At 31.7% G+C, this 25588-nt stretch overlaps 1 protein-coding gene across 3 annotated transcripts in view; it reads left to right on the top strand.

Moving 5' to 3' along the window:
* Positions 1-327: 327 nt before the first annotated feature.
* LOC140434751 (thioredoxin domain-containing protein 11) overlaps positions 328-25588 on the top strand; it is a 50339-nt gene continuing 25078 nt past the window's right edge. Inside the window, exons 1-7 of one of the 3 annotated variants that reach the window (XM_072523249.1) lie at positions 328-508; positions 1076-1280; positions 2117-2341; positions 8100-8273; positions 14560-14760; positions 24442-24529; positions 25049-25339. In XM_072523249.1, the coding sequence (XP_072379350.1) occupies positions 456-508; positions 1076-1280; positions 2117-2341; positions 8100-8273; positions 14560-14760; positions 24442-24529; positions 25049-25339 (1237 nt within the window). In that variant the 5' untranslated portion in view covers positions 328-455. Of the gene's footprint in view, positions 509-531; positions 989-1075; positions 1281-2116; positions 2342-8099; positions 8274-14559; positions 14761-24441; positions 24530-25048; positions 25340-25588 lie in introns of those variants that run through there. The other 2 variants (XM_072523248.1, XM_072523247.1) reach the window with 2 other exon arrangements.

The raw sequence follows: 25588 nt of genomic DNA, 5'->3' as shown, positions 1-25588 counted from the left end.
ATACGCGACAAATTTTCAGTGTAAAATGGAGATTGAAGTCCTAGATTTACGTAAATCCTGCATTAACATTGGATAAACGTTAACAACCGGTTCTGATTAATTTAAGTACCAAACTGCCTATATATCAACAGTTTTCCACAATTAGGTATTATAATCCACTAGACATCTTTATTTCATAACTATCTTTACTATTTTCCACACATCAAAGACATAAAAACCACGATTAACAATGTTACGATTCAAATTACTGTACTCTCGTGACGTAATTTCGGGCTTAATGTTCATTGGTTAGTCGGAAGAGGCAACCGTAGTAAGTCTACGAACCGTGGGATGGACCAGGTGACATCTAGTTTACAAACAATCTTAGGAAAATTAGGTTAAAGAAAAAATGCTGATTAATCTTGTAGATTAATCAGCATTTATTAATCCTTAGTTTAAAATAAAAAAAAAATCTAATGGCATGTTTATCACATTACCAACGTTTCAACGAGGCAAGGTTAAACAGCAGGTGAGCAGGTTACGAAGAGGAAGAAGAGATGACGTTTTGACATGTGACGTGTTTATTTTCTATTTGATTTGTGAAATATCTACAAAATTTTAATATATAATTACATTTTAGTAACTTTTTAAAAATTTAATTATTGATTTTCTTTAATTACATTACTCTCTCTTGTATTAAAAAAATGAACTGAAGCAGTCTAAGTTGTAGAATTGTGTAATGAGGTGGTACGGGCATGTCTTTGTTCAAATTAGAGACCAAGGAGGCTAGTATTTCAGCCGAGAATTGCCACGATATTATTGATAATGTTATCAGTAAAGTTGATTCTAATTCTAAAACCGAAATTGAACATTCCGAAGATAATAACAAAAATAAAAACATACAAGAAAATAAGGAACTTCCTACCATAACCATAAGAATGCTGAATTTTTGTAGGGAACTTGCAATTTTTTGTCTTGTAATGATGACATATGTTGCTTTTAGTAAAGAGTATGTAATTATTTATCCTGATTTGTAAACCATGTTTTTAATTAATATGTCTAATCCATATTAATTTATAGTAATTTATAATTTCAGCCCACCAAAAATATCCAAGGCACCTGCGGCATATCGTTTTTTTCCTGAAAATTCAATTGTTACTGATTGGTATAGAGGACAGATAAGCAAAGCTATAGAACATGCTAGATCTAGTGATATTGCATTTGTAATGTTTTATGCTCCTTGGGATGCAGATAGCCAAAAAGGAAGAAACGAATTTGAGAAAGCTGCTGAGTACATGCAGGTAATTTTATTAGAAATACATATATATTGCTGCAGATCAGTATAAGATGAGATCTTATGTGTTAACTGGTTAATTAGTTCTCTTATGTTAGTTTTATAAAATATTATTGCTGAATTTACAACTCCTGCTATTATAAGATGTAGTCCAACTTGAGAAGTGATAAAAAGTATAAAGAAGGTGTTTGGTTGAAGTTTATCATAAAACAAATATTAATAGGAAAAGTTAGAAATACAAATACTTATAAGGGGGCATGTGTCTCTTATTAATATTTACCTTTTTTATGGTTAAAATTTTGGGACAAAATCTAAAGAATGTTGCGGTGCTACAAATGATTCATGACAGAACAAGATATTGGTGACAAATATCTTGTTAATAGTTTAGTATTATCAAAAAAGAAAAAGTAAATAGTTTAAAAACATTAAATAGTAAAATTTAAGTATAAATAATAAAGTTAAGGAAACATGTGATACCTGGTGGTTTGAAGATTGAGAAATATATCTGCTAATCTATCAAACCGCAATTGCCAAAAAATAATAATAAAATAGAAAGAAACAAATATTTATTCTTTTGTGTTTTATTAAATTCAAAATTGCAAAATCCATAAAATAATACAGTAAAAATGTACTGTTTCAAAGCTTTCTCTGTGTATATAACATATACATTATAAGAACATGTCAATACCACCAAATGCAAATATTTCATTCTGTGTACTGTCTTTGTAGCTACCTTCACCACAACATTCTCTAGATGATGTCCATATTTTGTTTTATCAAATTTTGCAAAATATTTAAATAAAACCAAAATGAATATTAGAAGTAATTTTATACAAATTTCAGGCCTATGTAAGCTTTGTGGCTGTAAATTGTTGGCAACCTTTGGGAGAATGCAGAACACAATACAACAAAGTTTATAAATGGCCTGTTCTTATAGCTTACCTACCTCATGGAAGAGGTGTACAATACAATGGTCCATTAAGTGCTCCACATTTTATTCAGTTTCTGAAGAAAGTTTCTAATCCTATCAAACATTTAGGAAATGAGGGCATAAGGGATTTTCAGGATGTAAGTATAACTAAAAACTCTTTAATATTTATTTAAATGCATAATCTACTTACATTGGTATAATGTACTGAAAGTTGTTTTCATAAATTATATACATTTAATAAGGTTTTTCCTTCTTTCAAGAAGAAATTAAAAAGGCAGGGCAAGGATACAAGCTGGGCAAAAAACAACATCTAAAGTGAAACTCCTAATGGTGGTAAGATGCAAAATAGTAATTAATGACATGATAATTAAACAAGTCTCAAGATTCGAGTATCTGGGAGTAGAAATATGTTGCTATGGAAGCATTAAATATAGTATGAGAAAACAAGCAAATACAGCAGTTTATACTGATATGGCAATTTTTGAACTACTGTATATATGTTATTCAGGATGTGGAAAAATAACACTTAATTTGTTTGAATAGAAGTGAGAGGCAGTCAAATTTCTATTTGAGATTTTTTACTACATAGAAATAATTGAATAGGATAATTTTTTTTTTTTTTATAAAATCTGTTATAAATCAATTATTTACGTTTATTTAAGATTATTAAAGAAGTATATATTAATCATAAATATTTATGTTTTACAATGAAAATTACCTCAAATATTACTAAAAAAACTTAACAAAAAATTGTTTAAATAATGCCAGAGATATAGTTAAAAGCTCCTTTCTTCTCCATCGCTCCCACGAGTTTCAAAGACAGCTTGTTTTGAGGAACTCATTATGAAGCTTTGCGGACGACTTCATTGAAATGTAATCTTTTTCAAATTTGTCACACTAAAACTTTAAAGTATGTTCTTTCAAGTGACACTATTTAGATATCTTAATTGTTATAAACAAAACTGAAAAAAATCCAAGCTTTCCAAATATGGAAAAACAATTTTTGTATAGGCAACAGTTAAAAAGTTATTCTAATTGTTTATATGAAAAAAATCGTCATGATTGTTTTGCAAAAGGATCTGTATCTGTAGAGTAGGGAGGGCGAGTTAAGTTTCACAGCACTTAAGCCACAATTGATCCATTGTGCATCCTCCCAGGGAGCTGTCACCCTTAGCTCATTGTCCATCCATTTCTAGGAAGGTGGACAAGTCACCAGGAGACATCTCTCTTATGTGGGCAGGTGTGGACCAGGACTCGCTGAACGCATACTCTCGTATTAACGATAACTCCGGGCATTCACATAGGACATGCTCTACAGTTTTGTCTTCTAGTTCACACTTCCTACATAGAGGTGTGTCTGCTACCCCCAGCATGTGGAGGTGTTTGCTTAGTTGACAATGATCCGTTAAAAAACCAACTGCCAAACATAGGTTTTTCCTGGTCATTTCCAAGTACTTCTTTAATGTTGACTCTTCAAGATTACTTAGTGTTACCCTGGCAAGTTTACATCCTTCCCCTTCTTCCCATCTTTTTACGGTTTACATATGAGAGTGACATTTGATAATTTCCGTGATTTTTGTAGTTGACCAACCAAAAAGATCCCCAGGTCTAAAAGTCTTAGGCTTGCCGCCTTCCTAGATAATTGGTCAGCAATGCGGTTGCCTTTATTCCTATTGTGTCCTTTAACCCACCTCAGGATGATGGTGTTACCATCCAAAGCTTGAGTCAGTGACTCGTGACACTCCATTACTAAACCTGATGTGACACGTGGTCTATTCAAGGTTAGTAGCGCTTGTCTGCTATCTGTGCAGATCATTACAGTTTTCCCTGCTATACATTTTTGGGTTATCTCTTTTGTGGCTATGGAGATACCAGTCAGTTCTGTCTGAACTACGCTGGCATTTTTGCCCACACCCCACTTTATTCTGAGGTTCAGTGATCTGGAGTATATCCCGCATCCTGAGCCTTCTTTCATTTTGCAGCCATCAGTGTATATGCAATAGGCATTTGCCACGTTTGTCTCCATATACTGTCTTGTTTCAATTTTGTAGGGTTTGTTAAAGACAAACTTTGGTTCAATTGAGTCGCAGCCTGCCTGTAGCAGTGGTAGCGCCTCCAGCCCTCCCCGCCAGAAACGAGTTCTCAATTGTCTCATTACTACCTCAAGGTTTGCACCAGCTAAGCGCAGTCGCATCATTGTCACTAGCGCCACCTCTTTGACATATATATCTATAGGCGTGATGCCAATGATTAACTCCATTGCAGTAGTTGGTGTTGTTTTCATGGCACCTGTTATATTTATGCAAGCCATCGCTGTTGCCTGTAGCACTTTTAGTACCCAAGCAATAGCCCCGTAAGTTAGCATTGGCCTAATGACAGCAGTGTAGACCCAGGCGATCACCCTGGGCGTAAGGCCCCAGGTGCGTCCGACCGTTCGTCGACACTGCTCATAGGCAATATATGCTCTTTTAGCTCTACCATCTAAGTGTGAGTTCCATGTTAACTTCCTGTCAAGGGTACTTCACCTCGTCAGAAAAATTTAGACTGTAGTTTAGAATCCCTGGGGGTATTAAGCCTGTGATTCTTCTTTTGCAATCTCAATTGCAATTATAAACCTATTTTTAAATTATTGTGGGAGACTTTAGAAGAAGAAAAGTGAACTCTTGCAATCTTAAAACTGTATTCATTATATATTTATAGTATATAAAGTATACTGAGAAACATCACGATCAAGTTTCTTCTTTATATCTAAATAATTTGTTTTATCAATAACTTGTCCATTGAACCTACTTTGACCTTCAGTAAATTTGTAACATATTCATTATGCTGCTATGAAAAGCAATTTAAAAAAAAACTAAATTTTGGAGAGTCTTTGGAGAGAATCATTCTCTCTCCTGTTGCCGACAAGAATGTAGCGTAGAATAATTTTAAATAATTTTAAACTGTTTGTTCTTGTTTTAGTGTAGTGTTATGTACAATTTATGTTTAATTTCATGTTAATTACATTTTGCGCTTGCTGGATAGCCCAAATTTGACGAAATGCCCCTGATGATACTGTAGAAAGCGAAAGTACTTGGGCAAGATTTGATTATTAAAATAGTGCTCAATATTTGCCTTTAATTTTTCAAAGTTCATTTATTCGAGCATTCAACCTTATATCAACATTATTCATTAGCCTTTTCACAGTCAGTCTCGTTCCATTACACAGTCGAGGTTGATTTATGTTATGTTACGCAGTATAGTAACAACTTGATGTATTTATTTTTAATGTCATCATAAAAAAAATAAAAAATTAAAACAATGGTTGGAATGCACCACTCTTATCACTTAGTGATATGAAAAATATATTACGACCAATTATCAGACCTACCTAATATACATGGAAAATTTTATAAAAATCAGTCACGTCGTTTCAGAGGAGTGTGGCAACTAACTCGGTGACACTCTAATGGCTATTGAAAATTAGGGGTTAGTGATAGAAGGGTGAAAATTAAGGGGTCCATCGTATGGAGCCATCTATTAGTTTTATTGCGATTTAAAATTATAGAAAAACTGTTTTTAAGGTCCTTCCGTACAATTTTTTGAAATTTATCTAATTTGGTGCAGTCGTTCTGAAGTGATTCCCAAACATTTGGGTGATGTACAAACATTTCAACGATTCATTTTATTAATATAGATTAATGTATAGTCTGAATTTTACAGATTTGTGATAAGTAAACAACGTGGGTATGCTTTGTGAATACGTTAACAGGTGGCGTTAGGAGCAAACATAATAATTTATTGAATTTGTTTAAAATATAAAAAAAAATAATAAAATTACTTTATTTAATTTTAAATATACTATTTAAAATTTAAAAATATTTTTTTATGTAACTTGTTATCTTTAAACATCTTATTTAGTTTATATAATAATGAAATTTACTATCAAATGATATTTATTTATATTTTCATAATTTCATATAAATATAAATACAGTGTTGGCTCTTTGCAAGTATCAGTTCGACTATTGTATTAATGTGCGATAAAAAGGGTTATTAGTAAAACATTTTCATATTTTATACAGTCACAGCAGAAGAATCCATTTGTGTAACTAACGAGTGGGTGGCCGTTAGGTATGCAAAATGTCAAAACTGACCATAATTTGTTATTTTGAGTTTTTGAAATGTTTCATAATTTTTTGTACAGTAAACGTAAAAAAGATCGTACTAACGAATGCGATAAAGCATGAAAAAAGGTTAAAATTATGAAATTGTTATTATTATATTATGAACTTGTAAAAAAAATCCACAATGAAACTTAATTTCTGTAGTTGAGTGTATACGATGTATCACAAAAATTTTTTATTTAAAAAATTGCTTTATATTAAAATCAAGTAGAGTCATAATATGTTACCCAAGTTTACAATCTTTGTAGTTAAGCTTGCTAAAATGGTTACAAATCTCCTTTTTTAAAATTTTCAGTTTTCAACATTTCCTAGAGTTTAAATCTTACAAAAAGTAGGGAAGACTTGGGCGATAAACCAAATATCTAGCTTCAAAGTGCATCTTTTAGTGGCTAAGCTCATGTACTGGAGAGCCAAGGAGCCAAGTTTAATATACCTTTTAGAAAAATAAAAATTTTTTGTAAAAAAATTGCAAAAACAGCAATTTTGTTGATTAATATAAAGCATCGCGATAGTCTACAGTACCGCCCACTGAATTATTATTATCTTTTTTTAATAATATTGATAGAATAAATCTTCCTTCATAAGCTATCCGTAGAATTTCTATAACTTCATCATGTTCTGAATTATATTAAATAAAATAACTTTTAAACTATTTGACCGATTGTGTTGAAATTTTGATCATAATTTAAGCAGTACGCGAACCAATATTCTATGTAATTTGAAGGTTTTAAGTTCATTTTTTAAAAAGTTAGTTTTTATAAAAAATCGATTTTTCTGACTTATTTTGCACTTTCTAAGCAACAAATGAGGATAGAAACATTTAAAAAGGCCATTTTGAAATTTTTTATATGACTTAGCTTATTGCTCTCAAATTTGTTTCAAATGTTTAGCTTTTTGCTTATAGATTAAAAAAGAGAATAGTCTAAAAAATCGACTGCGGGAAATATATAGGTTCTTGTTATAGAGGTCCACACAACTCAAAATAACTGTCGTTTGCTTGGCTGGTTCAGTGTCGCAAACAAGGTACTTTTTTGCTTATTTCCCTGGCCTATTTGAGTCCTTAACAGTGGTGTATCCTTCTCACTTTCTAAAGGAATAAGTGGTCATATATTAGCTGACCTTATGATGTTTTTTTCTTCCTAATGACATATATACTGTCGATTTATTATCAATTTTCTGCTTTGTTTATTTATCCTTTCACCAGCAGACTATCAAAAAAAGTATACCTTCCGATTAGTCAAGATAACATTGGCGTCAACTTTACTTCATTTGTTTTATTTAATTTTTCTTTGGTTCATCATATTGTTGACATCTTGTATTTCTGTTTTTTTTTATTTTTGAAAGAACTTCGTTCCTGTGTTTGTTTCCATTGGGTGCATTTCTCTATTTCCTCTTTCGCTTTCTTTAAGAATTTACCATTTTAAAAGTCACCCAATTGTAGCGTTTTAATCTTTATAATGTTAGTCACCCAATAATTCCGTTTAAGCAGTGAATTGATGTTGCGCGAAAGAAGTCCGAAAAAACTGATACTACAACAATGTATTAAAAACCAAAAGCAGAAGCGTATGTAGTTATATATCTTTTATAGGTTTGGCAGATGACAACATTTTTCTAATAGTTCACAATTGTTTTTATTTTAGTGTTGACTATTGCCTCCTTTAATTATTTCATTGGAAGTGTACTTAAAATACTATTCATTTATATATCTAATAATGTATTATTTGTTTTAGGCTTATGTTAGGGCAGAAATGAATGTGTCACCAGGAAGCCTTGATTTCGCTGTGTATTATACAACAGCGCTTAGATATTTAGAGAAAGATCCACAATATAGAGTTACCTTTTATATAACTCCTTCTAATGTTACAACACCATCATTGTCTCTATACATGTGGAACGAAACTTTAGTAGGTATAAACCAATAGAGCATATTTTACGTAAAACTTTTTTAAGATAAACTTCTCTTAAGTATACCTTTATCCCTTTAAACTGTCCATTAACTTAAAAACTCCATTTTTTTGTTCCTGATAATGATACTTTGATATTTTACACATTCAATTATATGAAATGTTAATTAAAAATACACTGTTCATTTGAAAAGGATCCAACCTCAATATTTCTGAAATACGACATAGAAAGCAATGCCGAGAAAGGTCAATTTTTAAATTTAGTTTTATTTATTTTGTATAAAAGCAACTGTGTTGACGTGGTGATGAAGTTATCCATTTTTTTAAGGTAACCTATATTTTTTCTGTCAAAATTAAATATACAATGAAATTCTATAAACATGCATATGACAATACGCGTCACTGTTGCATTAAAATTAGTAAATTTTGGTATACAAGATGTTAAAAGTAAAATAATTAAAACTTTTTTTGAAACTATCCAACTAATTCACGTTTCTTCCTTGTTATATATTAGAATTTTTGGTTTTCTGTTTGTATAATTGTGTTCGATTAAGCAGGAGAGATTCCATTTGGGTTCTTTCCAAGTATTTTATTCCTAGGTTTTAATTCGGCTGTTTAGAAAGGAAGAATTCCAGTTTATCTGTGAATGATGATTACGGAGGTTTTTAGTGAAAAGTCATCTTGTTTTGAAGTTACCCTTCGGAAGCTCATTAGATGGGCGTATGCTTCGTCTGTGCCGTATTTGGTATGAGAAATGGACGTGACGGTATTTAGGGGGGGGGGGGGTTAGGGTATTTTGTTGCGTTTTTTAAATTGTTTTATTCGATAGTAGAACTCTTGCAAGAATATCCAGTTAAAATTTCAGAATGATCGGAGCAAAATTGATGGAGTCATAAGCATTTGGAAATGAGTGAAATGAGTGAGTTAGGTGAGATAATGAGGTGGTGAGTTAGGTGAGTTAGCTTAATGAATGAGCACTCACATAGAAATTGGAATAGGTACAGTGTCAAGTTCTCATAATTATTCACTTGCGACAGATAACAATAGGATTAATAGAGCAGATAAAATGGTTGCAGATGCAACCATAAAAGGCACAGTTCATCGAAAGCAGGAGCACAAAAATGCTCTAGATATTTTATCAATAAGCACGTCGCTATATGGGTCTAGAATAGACGATATTGTGTGAGTATAGAAAAAAATATAAGCTTTTTTTTATCGCATTTTTCTGGGAATAATTTTTTTCACTCTGGTGTTCACTCTGTATCTCAAAAACTACTTGATCGATTCTTCTCGAATTTTACACACTTCTTTTATAGATAAATTACTAGGTCGCAACCTCGACCTAGTAATTTATCTATTGTTGTATTGTTATAGTTGTTACTATATTTAATTTTATAACATCAACTTAATCCAATTTTAACAAAAATTTTTCGAAATTTCAAAAAATTTGTTATTTTAACTTCTAAAATTTGAAAAAAACAATAAAATGATCAATATCTCGACAGTGCGACCTAGAAAAACTCATAAACTAACGAAATCTTTTTGGTTTTTTGTCAACAGATGATCCGGTTCTAAGTTACGATGAACATCGCAAAGTAACTTTTTTTTCATTTTGGAAAATTAGCCGTCATTTTCTTAATTTTTAATATTTTTGTTCCAAAATTTAAGAAAATACTCTTGAAATGTTGTACTATAATGTACTAATGTTATAAATAAATTTATATTAAACACTTTTTCACAAAGCAATCTTAAAAATATGTTTAAAATGTTAAAAATACACCCTACTTCCCCCTTAATCCAAGATTAGATATCTAAATCAGAGAATGAGCGACAGAGGCGCTGACCTTGGTTATTAAAATTCTTTTAGATGGGGTAATAAGTCTGCGAATGGGTATATCTTGGGAATTAATTTTATCCCTTGAGTGGTAGTTAAAATCTTTAAACTTATTACGTGGAAAATAGGTATATACAGACTTGAGCGACATATGACTATTAATTGATATTTTTGGGAGAATCAATAATGCGCATCGCTTTAATGTAATCAAAAATTACACAGGGATAGAAGGCATTAACATGACTTGATTACGATAGAGTGTTAGAAGGTGTAGCTTTTGTGAACTTAGACGTAGCATAGTATCCATGGGGTATTATTCTGGTAGATGATGACTTGTGAGTTGGAGGTTGAGATATGCACTGTGGCCATAAAGTGGTGGTAGAGTTAGCAATGTGAGGTGGTTAGTTGGGAATTAGGGGGCTAACAAATTATCCAGTGTAGAGTGAATTCGCTATTCACTATATATAAAATTATGTATAAATATATATATATATATATATATATATATATATATATATATATATATATATATATATACAGTAGACTCCCTCTATAACGAGAACTGAAATGACAGACTAATTACCTCGTTATATGAGACAATCATAATACTGTGCATACATATGAATCTGTAGTTTTCTAAACCATTAACTTCCTATAGTTAAGCCATTCGAAGGAACATAAGATGCTAATAAATATTGTTTGAATGGCGTTTTTGAAAAAAAGTCATTTACTTTTATTGTCAATGAAATATATTAAAACATAAAAGAGTTGTTTACTTTTATTATCAATGATATACGTTAAAACAAAAAAGCTGTACTTATATTTTTTTCCAATTACATAATGTATAAATCGTATTTTCAAGGATAACATAAACTATTGCTTCTGCAATTTTAAGAACTCTGTTATTTTTAACTGCTTTAAATGGTCCAGTATCATTCTATCATATATTTTCTAAAGATGTGAAACAGTTGTATTTATTCATTGTAAAAAAGTTTATTGCGGGCTGCAGTTAAGTTTATTGAGGGGCTGTTTGAAAAGGTATTTATTTATAGCCACGACCGGACTAAAAACGTAAAAAACACGTTTTTGGATCTTATTTTCTCTCATTATAACCAAATTTGCCTCGCTATAGACGGTTATAGTTCAATAGAAATTTCACGGGACATCTAATGTATCTCGTTATAAGCGAAACATCATAATAACCGTGTTCGTTATAGAGGGAGTATACTGTATATATGAAGAGTCCAGGGGAAAATCCCCGTCATTGATGCAAATCTGATTTTGAGAAAAATAAATTTAAAAGTTGACCAACTTTATAGAACCTTCAAAAACGATTTAAAAAATACAAAAATTTTGTTTTTGAACCATTAATTATGCAGATTTAAAATAAGTTTCCCGGATAACCATTTTTCAAGCTATTCAATGATATTTTATACCTTCTTTTACCCCTAAACCAAACAATGGAGAGAATGAAAGATTTTGAAGAATGCAAAAAATTTTATTATCCGCAAACCACACAAAAACTTTCTTTGTACATTTATTTTGTAAACTGCGTACTTATCTACTAGGTTTAAAACATTTTAAATTTAATCCACCGATTATGAATGTTTTCATTTAAAAATTTTCAACGAATTCAGCATTATGAGCAGATGTTCCGTCTTGTTGGAACCAAAATGTGTTATTCCTTAAATTCGTTTCTAAGATATCAGCATATCCGGCAGCAGGTAATTTATCATCAAATCCATGATAAACTAATTTATTATGCTTGACAAAACAACTAACGCCAAAACCGAAACTACCTTGCCTCCTGATCTCCTGAACTAAGTGAAGAGAGTCATTCCAACATAGTTCATGGTTTTAGTTGAATATTCCTGCACTGGAGATGCGAGTTTCATCGCTAAATATTACCTTGGAAAAAAAATTTGGATTTTCATTTCGATATACCATTCTGCAAATATTGTGTCCTTCTCAAATAATCGTTTGAGTATAATTTTTGTCGGGAAGATGTACGATAAGGCCTAAATTTATGTTTCTCCAAGCACTTGTCTTTGGAATACATATTTCCTTCTTAATTTGACTTAAAGAAGTTGTATGGTGTGCTTGTATACCTATAACCCAACGTATTTACAACTCTCGCTTCGTTATTTTTTCATACTGACGAAGCTTTTTGAAAATTCTCTTGTCTGGTGGCCTTCTTTCTGGATATTGTTGAAAATATAATTCAGATGCAGCAATAACATTCTTTTGGTACTATTTGGTACATTTGGTAATATATACCAAATGCTTATAGTATTTTTCATAATTTTCAAAATTCATGTTTTGGTTGACAATACTTTACGTTGCAACAGTAATTGTGATCGGTAACAGAGATGGCATAGGTATTGTTTTATTTTCCATGATAACATTATCAAAGCGTACTCGATGGAATAAACATTCGTACAAGATTTAACAATATGTCTTCTTCTTAGAGTGCCATATCCCTACGGAACGTCGGCGACTACCATGCTTGTAATATTGTTATACTGATCTCGGTCTTGCGCTACGTGTAGCAATTGGTCCGCTGTCAAACCTGTCCACTGCCGCAAATTCCTCAATCAAGAGAGTTTCTTCCGTCCTATCCATTTCTTTCCTTCGATTTTACCGTTGAGAATTAGCCGAAGGAACTCATATCTTGGTCCTCTGATTATATGTCCAAGATATTCTAGTTTACGCCTCTTAATAATATTTAATAGAGTTCGTTGATGTCCCATTCTTCGAAGAACTTCTTCGTTTCTGGTTCTGCTAGTCCATGGAATTTTTAGTATCCTTCGATACAACCACATCTCAAACGCCTCGATTTTATTCATGATATCGGCGTTTAAAATCCAAGTTTCACATCCATACAAAAGTACAGACTACAATTAACATTACATATTAACAATATGTAATTTTAGATAAAACAAAATAGAAGACAATAATATTGTATTTGGTAAAAATATATAAATGAATACGAAAAAGGAAATAAAATACAGTGTGTACTATTTCATAATAATTTTATTTATAAAATATGGCAGCAATAATTTAAAAATAATAATTTACTTTGAAGCAACAATAAGCACTGAAACTTTACTATTAAGTTAGGTAGATACTGATTTAATTTTTGCTAAATAAAACTGTCCATTTTTTTTATTACCCTCATAATAAAATGTTAAATGCTTTACCGAATTTTTTATTAATGTCTTTAACATGACGTCAACTATAAACATTCTATTTGCAGAGTATCTTCAACGACTGAAAATATATAATATGTCGTCTCAGCTGGAAGAGAATTAAAAATGTAAACAAAAAGTGTCAAAAGATATAGGGTTTTCCATATCAAACAAACATAAGTTATTATATTTCTTTAGTGAGACTAGAAAAAGTTGTACGCCACTGAATCTTTCCATAACATCAAAAGTTCTAATAAGGGTTTTTAAAATTTTTCTTAATAAGGGAGATCTATAACGCTGTCATTTTCGACATTTTTCAATAATTGCCCTGTATCTCGCTAATATGGAAAGTAATTGATGATTCAATTAGGTAGTTGTTTTGTATAAAACTTAATGAGGTCGCTGGTTAAATGATAATCGATAAATAATAATAACGAAAAAAATGAAATAATTTGTTTGTAAGTAAATTAGCGAAAAATAGCAAATGTTCGTAAATAGATATGTAAAATAAAATGCAATTCAAATAACAATTGGCAGATTTAATATCTTATTGTCAATTCTATATGAGATTCACTTACCTTTTGTCTGTGGTTGGGCCTCGCTCGGAGTCTCTAAGGTCTGAGGGTAAAAATGGGATGCACACCCGATGCTGGCTTGCTTGCGTCTCTTCACGATGAGAGGTTCTTGTAGAGTGGCCGATCATACGAAACAAAATATGTATGTACGCGAATCCATTGGGGTGGTTCTTCTGTTCTTAGGACCTCCGTGAATAGCCGTAAATTAAGCTTAAAGTGGCATTTTAAATTTTCTACACAAAGAATGGGTACGTTTCCTTAAGAACTCTGAAGTGTTTGGGTTGATTAATGTTTCCCAAAAACATGTTGTTTTCAGACAAGTGAATTCTCAGAACTTGACAATAATTAATCAGCCAATTTGAGAATTTAAAGGATGAACTAAAGCCATATTATACTTAGCTAATATACTATGAATAAAAGATTTAAAACTAAATAAGGTCATATTCTGAATATTAAAAATAAAATATTTAAATCAGTCTTGATACTTTTCCAAACAGTAGTCATTACTTTTTTTTTCAATTTTCTATAGTATACCCTGCAAAACATACCAATTTGAGATACCGTATACATATAAAAATGAGAAGTATATCTTAAAATCCACCATACGATAAACCTAAAAATTGTATCAACTTAATAGATAATATACATATTTTTGACATCGTTATAATAAATACCATCTCTATCTTTAGATGTTTCCTTCTCACGAACTGCCATGGACATCTGAAGAGATTTTGAAATGGTTATTTAAAAACGTCCATCAAATCACGTCATGGGTCTTGCCTAGTGGATCTAAAAGTGTCGCCTTATCGAGTAGTATGCAAAACGGATCTATTCTTATTCTGTTTACTCCGAGAAATCCTTTGCATAACAACATTGATTATTATAACCTGGTAAGTTTTAACTAAAATACGTATCTTCTTAATTCCATTAATATCAAATATTCGTTTATTTACTAATATATTTATAGCGACAAGCTAATAACGAATTAAATTTTTGTATTCAAAAATTAAATAAAACAATCTCATATTAATATTTACATTTTCGCAAATGGTTTATATACATAAGAAATAGAAATGTGTTTTTTCAATATGTTTATTTACTACAGATGTTAGATATGCTCGACACTTTAATTATACATTTTGAGTGCGTTGCATTTATGGGAAAAGAAATTAATATAACGACCAGCCCGATAATAAAAGTTTATGGCCTGGCTTTTAAAAACAAAGAACGCGTGTTCTGTGTTGAGTTTTAGTTTTCAGTAATCATTGGTACACAATTTGCATCGGTCCGCGATACATATACAAAAAATACCGTCCCTTCGAGAATTAATTACGTTTTACAAAATAAATATTATTAACACTTTTTTCTACGTTTTATTCGATTCTACTATTTTTTATTTTTGTTTCCGTGGTAAATAAGTTTATCACACGCATCCACACAACCACGGAACATATTGATTAATTTCTAACTTTCTGAATTAAAAGAATAATTTACTGATTCTTTTGCTTATCTGTCTACCACTGTCTTTGGTAATTTGCTCTACTTCTGCTTGCCTATAATATGGTTATTTTATTCTGATAAAGTATGGGATCAAAGCCATAGTTAATTCCCTACCGACATGACGTGTTTTTCCTTCAAATTAATTTATTCTCGTAAGGGCGCGCCTTGAGAACAATATAGTTTGAACCAAATGGAAAACAAAAACCGAATTATTATTTAAATATGGGTTTTAATCATAAAATATAGCATACTTAAAGTAATTTTGACATTATTATTCTAAAAGAAGAATAAATTTTTATCCATAATCTCATAAAGATAATTGTGACAAGACACAGGTCTTGTTGTTGTGGACTTTGCATACAAAATTATTGCAAGAATGACATTGTACAGAAGAATTTTGCTCGATCTTTTTGAAAATCAATTCAACAATATTTTGTATCCAGTACTTCAAAAGGTCATTTTGTCGGCCTAAAAATAAGAGAAAAGCCTTATAAGAGTTTAGCAGACTTACTACGTCATCAAATACACGTAGACATTCTGAGTCAACATAAAATTAAACATTTAACTTTAGCTCTGTACGTACCGTCTTCTACCGAAGATTGACGTTTTTTATACAGTAAACTTGTCTGTTTTATGCTGAACCTATTACACTTGTAGCTTCTGTAATTTTGATATATTCTTGGAATTTTCTCAGCCAGTATTTATATCGACCGTTTTGGGGCCGGTCACTGATTTCATTTCGTCAAGTTCGGGAACTTGACGAAGTGTGCCTTTTAGTTCTAAGTGCCTTCGTCGCCTCCCACTACTAGATACTCTGTTTTTGATAGATTAATTGATAAACCCCTCTTAGTATATTCTTCATCTATTTTTCGCAACATGTAGTAAGATTAATATTATTTAAAAAATTACTAGATTAGAATAATCTAATCTAAGATAAATTATTAGAAATCTTACTCATTTCCGGATTGAACCGCGTCGAAGTTAGATACGCTGGGCTTTCGACTTCTTCTTTGGAGGGCTTCAGAGGCATCCTGTCTCCGCGGAAGTATCAGTACTCTGGGATCTGTCTCCTGAGCTGCCAGGTTCAATATTACACCATTCTCTGTTGGCTGCGCAATAGTACAGAACTATAGCAGTGTAGTTAACAGTGTACTAGCGAACTGAACTGGTGGTTCAGGAAACTGAGACCCCGAAGTCCCTGATGAAGATTCCAGAGAGTCGAAAATTCGGCGTTCATCGAATGCGATGCGGTGTTACCCGATTTAAGATTATTTTTTCTATTAATTTTAATCTTCGTTATAGGTTTAATTGTTCTAATCAGGATCAGAATACAGGATGCTGTTTCTCTGTTTTCACTTAAGCGGCGAGTACAGGAGGATATAGAGTTGTGTGTGAATAAAGTATAACCAAACAAATCCCCGTGGATCAACTGAAAATGTGGAATAGGAGCTGCAGTTATGTCATTAGTGTAGATTCGTTGATTAAACATAACTCATACACAAACAAACAAATACCATGCTCAGTTGGCAAATTACAGGCAGCCGCACCACAACTGGCTCATCATACAATAAGATATGTTCTGCGACTACTGTGCACCCTAATCCTTAGATGGACCATCATCGTGTCCAGGGGATGCATGGAGCAAGGTAGTATGGCTTTAAGCGTATGCAAGGGAGCTGGCGAACTTTGGCTAATTATAGGCACAGTACCGAAAGGTGTACACCGAACCTGACAATATTACGTTCCAACTCATTGGAATAAAAATTAACAATGATACAAAAGAAAAAAGAAATGACCCAAAAAATGGTTTAGAAATGAGTGATCCTTCGGAGTCTAAAAATAAAAGCATTTGGGGAGATGATTTGACCCATCCTGATCGCGGATTCTGTCTGCACCCCAAATATTGTGCCAGAAGGTGTCAATTAGGTGAGTTAATTAAGATCAAACACCTAACTGGAGCTCAGAAGAAACATGAAAAAATAGCTGCGGGGATATGAACTAAAACCCACAAAACCACAGAGGCAGAAATGGTAAATTATATGGTATAAAGAGGCCTCTAGAGAACTTTGCATGATCCTTGCAACAAAGAGTCGCTAAACAACTTAGGAGCACTAACGAGGAGACCAGGTCCTATAACAATGTCAAAATTTTCCAATTTATTCATGTTATCAGATACCAGCCTGATACTAAACTTGACCGGGCACAAGCACACCTGTGCATCAACAAACTGGAAGCAGAGGATTAGGCTCCTATCGGATGTCAGAATCTACTACAGAATAAAACAACGTTTACCGCTGCGATCCTGTGGTTGAACTGTACTAACGGGTACAGCAAGAAATGGACTGTGTATGTGGTGAGAGTTAAAAAGTACCTGAAAGTTGGTAATTAATATAACAGTAGCAACGACTCAAGTGACTAGAACTATTAAATAATGGCATGTGTCAGATGAGGGATCTTGTTCAGAACATCGACACATCTGTTTTGAAATAACACGTATTGAGCCTGTCAAGAAAATTTATCATAACCCTCGTTAAAAATACGGAAGCATATCAAACTGACCTGGAATCTCGTTTACGCAAGGGTAAACGGACCATAACGCATACACTGAACCTAGATATTGTTGCGAACAATGTTGTATATCGGCGTTCGAAGACAATTGTCCTGAGATAGTGAGAAATTCCAACAGAAAAGAGCCCTGGTGGAATAATAATCTTACAATTAAAAGAGTAAAAGTCAAACGAAAATTTAATTTCGCCAAAAGATCAGGTTAAAGGGGCGATTATCGCAAAGCTCTAATTGAATACAATAAGGAACTGAGAAAGCCAAACAAAATTGTTTGAGAACGGCAAACAGAGAAAAAGGCATTACGAGAATATAACAAACTGCAGAAATGTTAAAGACTCTCTCTAAGAACCCTTAGATAAGGATACCTTTACTCCAAAAGTCAGAATAGTCAGAAGAATACAACCAGAATGGTAAAGAGGACCTGAAAGAGCTTTTCAGGGTGCACTTTCCAAATTACATTACAGCACACTGGACTGGAGACAATAACTTCTGGTTCTAGGGAAAACTGGCGTGTGGCAAAAAAAGTGGTAGATCAGGAACAGGTCAAATTGGTAATAAATTCATGTGATCCATATAAATTACCTGATCTTGACAGAATTTAACCAATACTTCTACAGAAGTGTTCCCATTGTAATTATAAAGTCAGAACAGGGATTGCGGATGTTGTAGAAAGAACACCACACGTGCAATGGATCTAGGCTAGATACATGGTGAGAATGAATGAGGCTAGGTGGACCAAAGGCATAATGGAGTGGATCGTAGATTTTAGGAATATAGAGGTAGCGGTAGACTTAATGAGTTTTTTTGGAAAACGATTTGCGTATTGGAAGTTGAAATTTCAAGGACATAATTTAATTAGGATCAGTGTGGTTTATTATCAAAAAATGTTATTCAGTAGTTTCAGAATCAAATTAAGTGGCTTCCATGGGATTGTAGTCATTTTCTATTTTCAAAAAATAATAAAATAGTCACAACCAAGACATATAAGTTGCATTTAATTTTCAAGAGAACATGTTTGTCTATTTAAATTAATAGTTTCCAAAATTAGAAACAGTTAGAAGCATCCTACCATAAAATCTCCAGTAACCCTCTCAAACTCAGACTATATGGTTTACCAAAGATACACAAAGTCGACATTCCTATTGGTCCAGTTGTCAATCAACACTCCAGTTTCTATCTTATCTAAATTCATTCTTAACACCTTAAAAACTTAATCAACTTCACCCCCCAATTCACAGTTTCTAACTCTCACCAATTAGTTGAAAAACTTCAACTTATCAATCTTGTTCGTAATATTACTAATGTTATCCTTTGATGTAAGCAATTTATTTACTTTAGTATCCAAACAGGAATATATTAATCTGGTTAACACACTCCTTAAAATAAATCTATTTCTCCCATCAACATTTCATAAATTTTAAATATTCTAAAAATTTGTCTGTCTCAAGATTACTTTGGAGTTGGAGTTCGTTCGCGATTTCGAACTGCAAGCACACTATCAGTTATATCAATTAGCGATAATCGATTTTTAATATTAACGAGTTTAATAATTTTTACCTAATTATAGTTATAGACAAGGCGAAAAGCTCGGGTTCGTTCGAAAAAATATTCACATGAGTTTTTTTTTGCAGACTCACTTTTATGAGATACTTCAAAATAAGATTCAAGAGGTCGCCCAGGCGAAAAGTTTAAATTTTTTTAAACAAATTGTAACAATCAATTTATTCGGCCCGGACAAATGTTTTTTGAATTTTTTGGATCATTCTGAACAAAATAGGTCGTTTGTAGTTTTTCTGTAAACTTGATCGTTTTCGAGTTATAAATGATAAAATATAATAGAAATAAACTGAGAAAAAGCAAAATTACGATTTTCGAGGCTCAAAAACACATTATTTTTCAATTCACTAAGAACCTAAATTCAAGTCCCAACCTAGTTGTATCATTTCGGATAAGTATTTTGGACCTATTTCATTTTAAAACTTAATAACTTAAAACATAAAGCGCTTATGACAGGACGGGCGCTCGAGCTGGAGCGTGTATTAGACAGAGAAACAAGATCTAGGGCACAAATTTTTGCTGGTTTAAATTCTCATTGTACAAATGAGCGCCCGCTCTTCCATACGCACTTCATTGTCAATTTAAAAATGGTTTAATGGTTATTTATGCACCAAATGTGTTATTAAGATAATTACACCCGGAGAGCAACATAATCCAGCCAGAGGGCCTCATGCGTTGACATCAGTGGTACATACAAAATATGCATATATATTTTGTAGGTGCAATAGAATAAAAAGTAAAAACGTCTCAGTTTTAGATTTTATGTTATATGAAGTGAAAAATAAAATCTTGTATGTACCATTGGTGTTACCGGATGATGACGCTCATCGATCATCCATCCCTCGGACCAGAGGCCCTCTAGCTGGATTATGTTGCTCTCTGGGCGTAATCATCTTAATAACACCCTTGGTGCGTAAATAACTATTAAACCATTGTTTTTTAATTGATAATGAAGCAGGTGTGGCAGGGCGGGCGCTCATTTTTATAATGAGAATTTAAACCAACAAAAATTCTTGCCCTAGATCTTGTTTCTCTCTCTTATACACATCGCCGTCAGAGCGCTCGTCCTGTCACAAGCGTTTCATTAACGATTAAAAAACAATGTTTTAAAATGAAATAGACCCAAAAGACCCATCGAGAAATGATAAAACAAGGTTTGAACTTAATTTAGGTTCCTGGTGAATTCAAAATAATGTTTGTTTACTTACAGCCCTCGTATTATTTAAAGCGATTTTAATTCACACAATTCTATATGGGGTTCAACAATAACTAACGCCACTTCAACAAAAAAAATTCAGGAAAACGGAACACCTCAGGGGTCAGTTACGAGCCCAACTCTCTTTCTCGTGGCTATCGTATGCATCGTCAGTCGCCTGTAACAAATTTCACCCAGTGTTTTGAAATACATTTACGGACCGTTTTACCTAGAAACTTATAAAAAAAAAGTGAGTTTGATTCACCATTCTATGAAAGAGTATGAAGAAATTTAAAAGATCTGCAAAAACTCCTCCTCCCTATTTAATCATGAATTCTGAAATCAATACGACACTACTCCATTATCACAAATTGGAGACATCAGCCAATGTACTTCGAGAGTAATTTTTTAAAGGAACTCGAGACTTGCAGGGAAATTTTTTGCATTTAGACAAATGCCCCCAAATCGGCTTTCTTAAAGATACATCTTTATATAATTTAATATAATGTAATAACTAATGTCACTAATGACCCAGGTGGTTAAAGCGACTATTGTTTATTAATAAAAAAAGATTACTTTGGTTTCAATAATAAATTTTATCAACAACCTGACGGTTTAGCAATGGGTAGTTACTTATCCCCGTTCTTAGCTGATGTCTTTATAGATCATTTAGAATTTAATCATATCACAAAAAATCCTGAGATTCTACATTGGTTCCGATATGTTGACGACTGCTTAGTCTTCATTTCAGGTAACTCTGAATCAGCTCATAACTTAGTTCATAAAATCAATTAAATTCATCTTAACATTACTTTTACCAGGGAACTAGAAACTTCTAATTCCGTTAACTTCCTTGACTTATCCATCACCAGACTAAATGACCACTTCAGCTTTGGTATCTACCGTAAACCTAGACAAACAGATCACGTCATCCACTTATCCTCAAATCATACACTGTCACAGAAGCTATCTGCTTTTCGCAGTTTTATTCATAGATTACATTCCATACCTCTTTCACCAACTGATTTCAATAAAGAATTGAACGTTATTAAACAAATTTCAGATAACAATGGTTATTACCCATCTATTATAGATAAACTTCAACAAAAAAGAGAGCTCAGACTCCTTCAACAATCAGCCTTTCCCTCAATTTCCAATATTACTTCCATTTATGCTTCTTTACCGTTCCATTATCCCAAATTATCCGAAAAAATCACACAAATCATCAGTACATCTTCTGACAACATCAAAATTGCATTTAAAGTTAACAACACCCTTAATAAAACTTTAACCAATACCAAGGACCCCATACATTACATGAACCGCAATGGTGTATAGAAACTCTCTTGTTCAGATTGCGATGCTACTTATATTGGTAGAACTTACAGATCTTTATCCACCAGATCCTTCGAACACTCCAAGGGAGAGTCCACATCTGCCTTTTCATACCATTTAAAAGTCAACAAACATCAACTTAAGATTACTGAAGGTGTCCAATTAATTCACAATATACAACAAACATATTACGTTTTGATCTATACGAATATTTAGAGATCATTAAAGACATTAAGAACACTTCCCTAACTGTGTCAACAGACAGACTTCGCTCAACCTTAACTTTGTTCCCATTCATCGACAGTTGTTTTCTTAATCTCTATACTTTTCTTAATTCTACTTAATAAGCTCTCATATCTTTTTTTGCTTATCTACTTATCAATGATTTCATCATACTCCTTCTATTTCCATCAACCGCAATAACTACTATTAATTTACCCAGCTCATATTAATCTCGACCGTACTAACTCATCCAATATTTTTCTCCTGCTAGTACACCGACCCTCTTCTTCATCTTAATCTCTTAAATACCAAATAGAATATATTTCCATACTTTTTCATTATCAATTTTTTCTTTCATTCCCATATTACCATTATTATTAATTCCTACATTAACGAAATATTAACTCATCCAGTCTTTCCCGTCTCTCATTAATGATCTTCTTCTTCTCTATTTCTAGAACAGTTTATCTCATATTTTCAACATTTCACCAAACAATAAATAATTTCTTTTCGATTCATAATCTCTTAGACCGTGAAGGATCTTGTATCCAATCATATAATTTGATTTCATATTCATACATTGTACTGAGACACCTTCACTTCAGGATTCATTAAGTTTCCCCCATTTTTTTTTTATTAATTTTTCATTCAATTTTACAATTTACATCATCAACTTATGGCATTGACTATAATTCATTATATTAATATCACTAGTACATTTTATCTGATGACCCTTGCAAATATTTCTGTCTCTTAGCATCAATAATCTTAAAAAACCCTCACTTTTTCAATAAAATTCAAATAACCTTCATTTTACAACAATTATAATTCAAATTCCGCTTAGCCATATACAAGCTACCCTACAGGTGACCATCAAATTTCCAATACATTTTTTTTTACTTATTCATCATTAACATTACTTTATTCATACACAATTAGTTACAATTACACTATAGGACATTATAATCCCTCCCAGTGGTCTATAAGATAAACTTCTTTTCTTTCACATTTAATTATTCAACCGTTTAACTTATTATTAATTCACTTACTTTTTTCACATTTTAATTTCTGTCTTTTTCTAAAAGCAGCTTTCAGTTTTACTGATCAATTTAATTTTAAAGTCAATTCATAAAATATAAATAAATAGGTGTAAATAATAAAAATAATAACTTCAATTTTAATAATCTAATCTAATTAAAATTCATATAGAGTTCAACAGACCTGGTTTACTTTTTAAAAACTGTACTATCAATATTGTTCCGAATGTCATTGTCACTGTAAAAAGTCAATTATCACTTTCAGCATGTCAGATTAGTTGGTATTTAACATTCCTAGAGTTCGAATGTAGAAAACTCTTTCGAGTAGGGACTTATGTTCCCTGTAGGCAATCTGAATCCATCGGAAGACTACCAGATAATTTAATAATTTCAACTGTGGTTTAATCGATTTAAACCCAACCAATGTTTAGTTTTGAAATTATTTTGTAACTACTACAAAGTAAGTAATTAACCACATGTTTGCATATAATAGTCGAAATTTTACCTTACGTTTTTATTAATTTCGTGGGATTACTTGCTTTTAGGTTCACTGAAGATGCACTGATTAGTCCGAAAACGTTTTGAACTTAATCCTTTTAGATTTTTAAATTCAATTTTAATTAAATATACCAATTATAACAGAAGTGTATTACTTCGATGTTCGAGTTTTTTATCTATATGGCATACAGCCAACTCCTGGGAATTATCTCCTTTTAAATTAATGTTTTCACAAAAATATTAATATATAAAGAAAAATCATGGGTACTTGAGGACTTCATGGAACTGTCAGTCTAATGTTGTGCCACTCATAGTATTTTCCTTATTTAAGATTAGGGGATCGTGGAATTGAAAGTGGGCGGTTGGTAAATGAAAGAGATTGTAACGTTGAAATATATCTCCCTTTGAATAAAAGGCGATCTGTGTCAGCATTCAGCAGCGAGATTTTAAAGTTTTAATTTCTTAACTATATGTATACTTAATGTCAAACAAATCGATTCACATATGATCTAATTCATAAACCGTATGCGACGACAACAGTAATAGTTACGACAACTATTATTTAGTAAAAAATAAAATAAAATCATATTTACCATATATTTCAAATAATTAAAATGTTAATGTAATTATAAATCGTTTAAATGATAATTTATATATTTTAGCTGCAAGAAATAGCCCAAGAATATTTTACGTGTGAAGAAAATATTGTAGCAAATATACTTGCTGTTCATCTTAAGTTGAGACGAACAGGTAAGTGATTAAACAATTAAACTAATTATGATGTGCTAGTATATACTAAATAATATTTAAGGATAATAATTAGGGAAGGATAAGGATTAAAATAATAATGAGGGAAGCAGAAATTCAACAATTTAGAATTTTCCATTGAATATCCTATGGCCTGTTTGACGATTTACTACCCAATATATATATATATATATATATATATATATATATATATATATATATATATATATAATATGTATATATATATATATATGTATATATATATATATATATATATATATATATATATATATTTGTCTCTATACTAAGTCCTAAGTAGTAATAGTAGTAGTAGTGCAGAATTAAATCTGACTTTTGCCGAAAAATATTCCATTTTATTATATCTTCACAAATTACTTCTGAAATTGTACTTGGCAACTGTTGACTTCAAAATATTATAAGTTTTCTGTTTCAATAAAATCCAATAATTATAAAAATTTTAAATGAGCTTTTACACAATATATAACTAACTAATATTTTCAGCAAATTCCTTGATACATAAACACTTAAAATCTACCTGCAATCTAAAATCTAAAGTGTTTAATCAAAAAACAATTTTCCAAACGAAAACAGTTTGGGCAAATGCTTCAGCATGTTCACAGAAGCCCAAGCCACATGATTGTGATTTACTGGTAGACAAGAATATACAGCACTATTGTGCTGACTTCAAGACTGAGACTTGTTTAGAATTATTTCCTAAAATTGTAGATGATTTTCCTTGTAAGGAAAAAGCTCCAATTGCTGAGGATATATTAAAAACTTCTATGATTACAGGTAAATAAACATTTTTTACTGAAAACCTAATATTTATAAATCTTTTTTTTTTTATTAAAACGATACCTATACCTACCATATGTCCTGGATGTGGTTTTGCATTATACAATATATGCGACTTTATGATACAGATAAGTATAATCCAAAATTAAAAAATCCTTTTTGGACATTATATATTAATGGTCTTCTTTTAACAACTCCAGAGTAAATTAGGAGTAAGCTGGCTAATCTATCATTTCTTTTTTGTAC

This window comes from Diabrotica undecimpunctata, chromosome 2 (assembly GCF_040954645.1).
Source record: "Diabrotica undecimpunctata isolate CICGRU chromosome 2, icDiaUnde3, whole genome shotgun sequence".
In the NCBI taxonomy this organism is placed as follows: domain Eukaryota; kingdom Metazoa; phylum Arthropoda; class Insecta; order Coleoptera; family Chrysomelidae; genus Diabrotica; species Diabrotica undecimpunctata.
The sequence above is the reverse complement of the archived record's forward strand: the minus strand, read 5'-3'. Positions and strand labels throughout refer to the sequence as shown.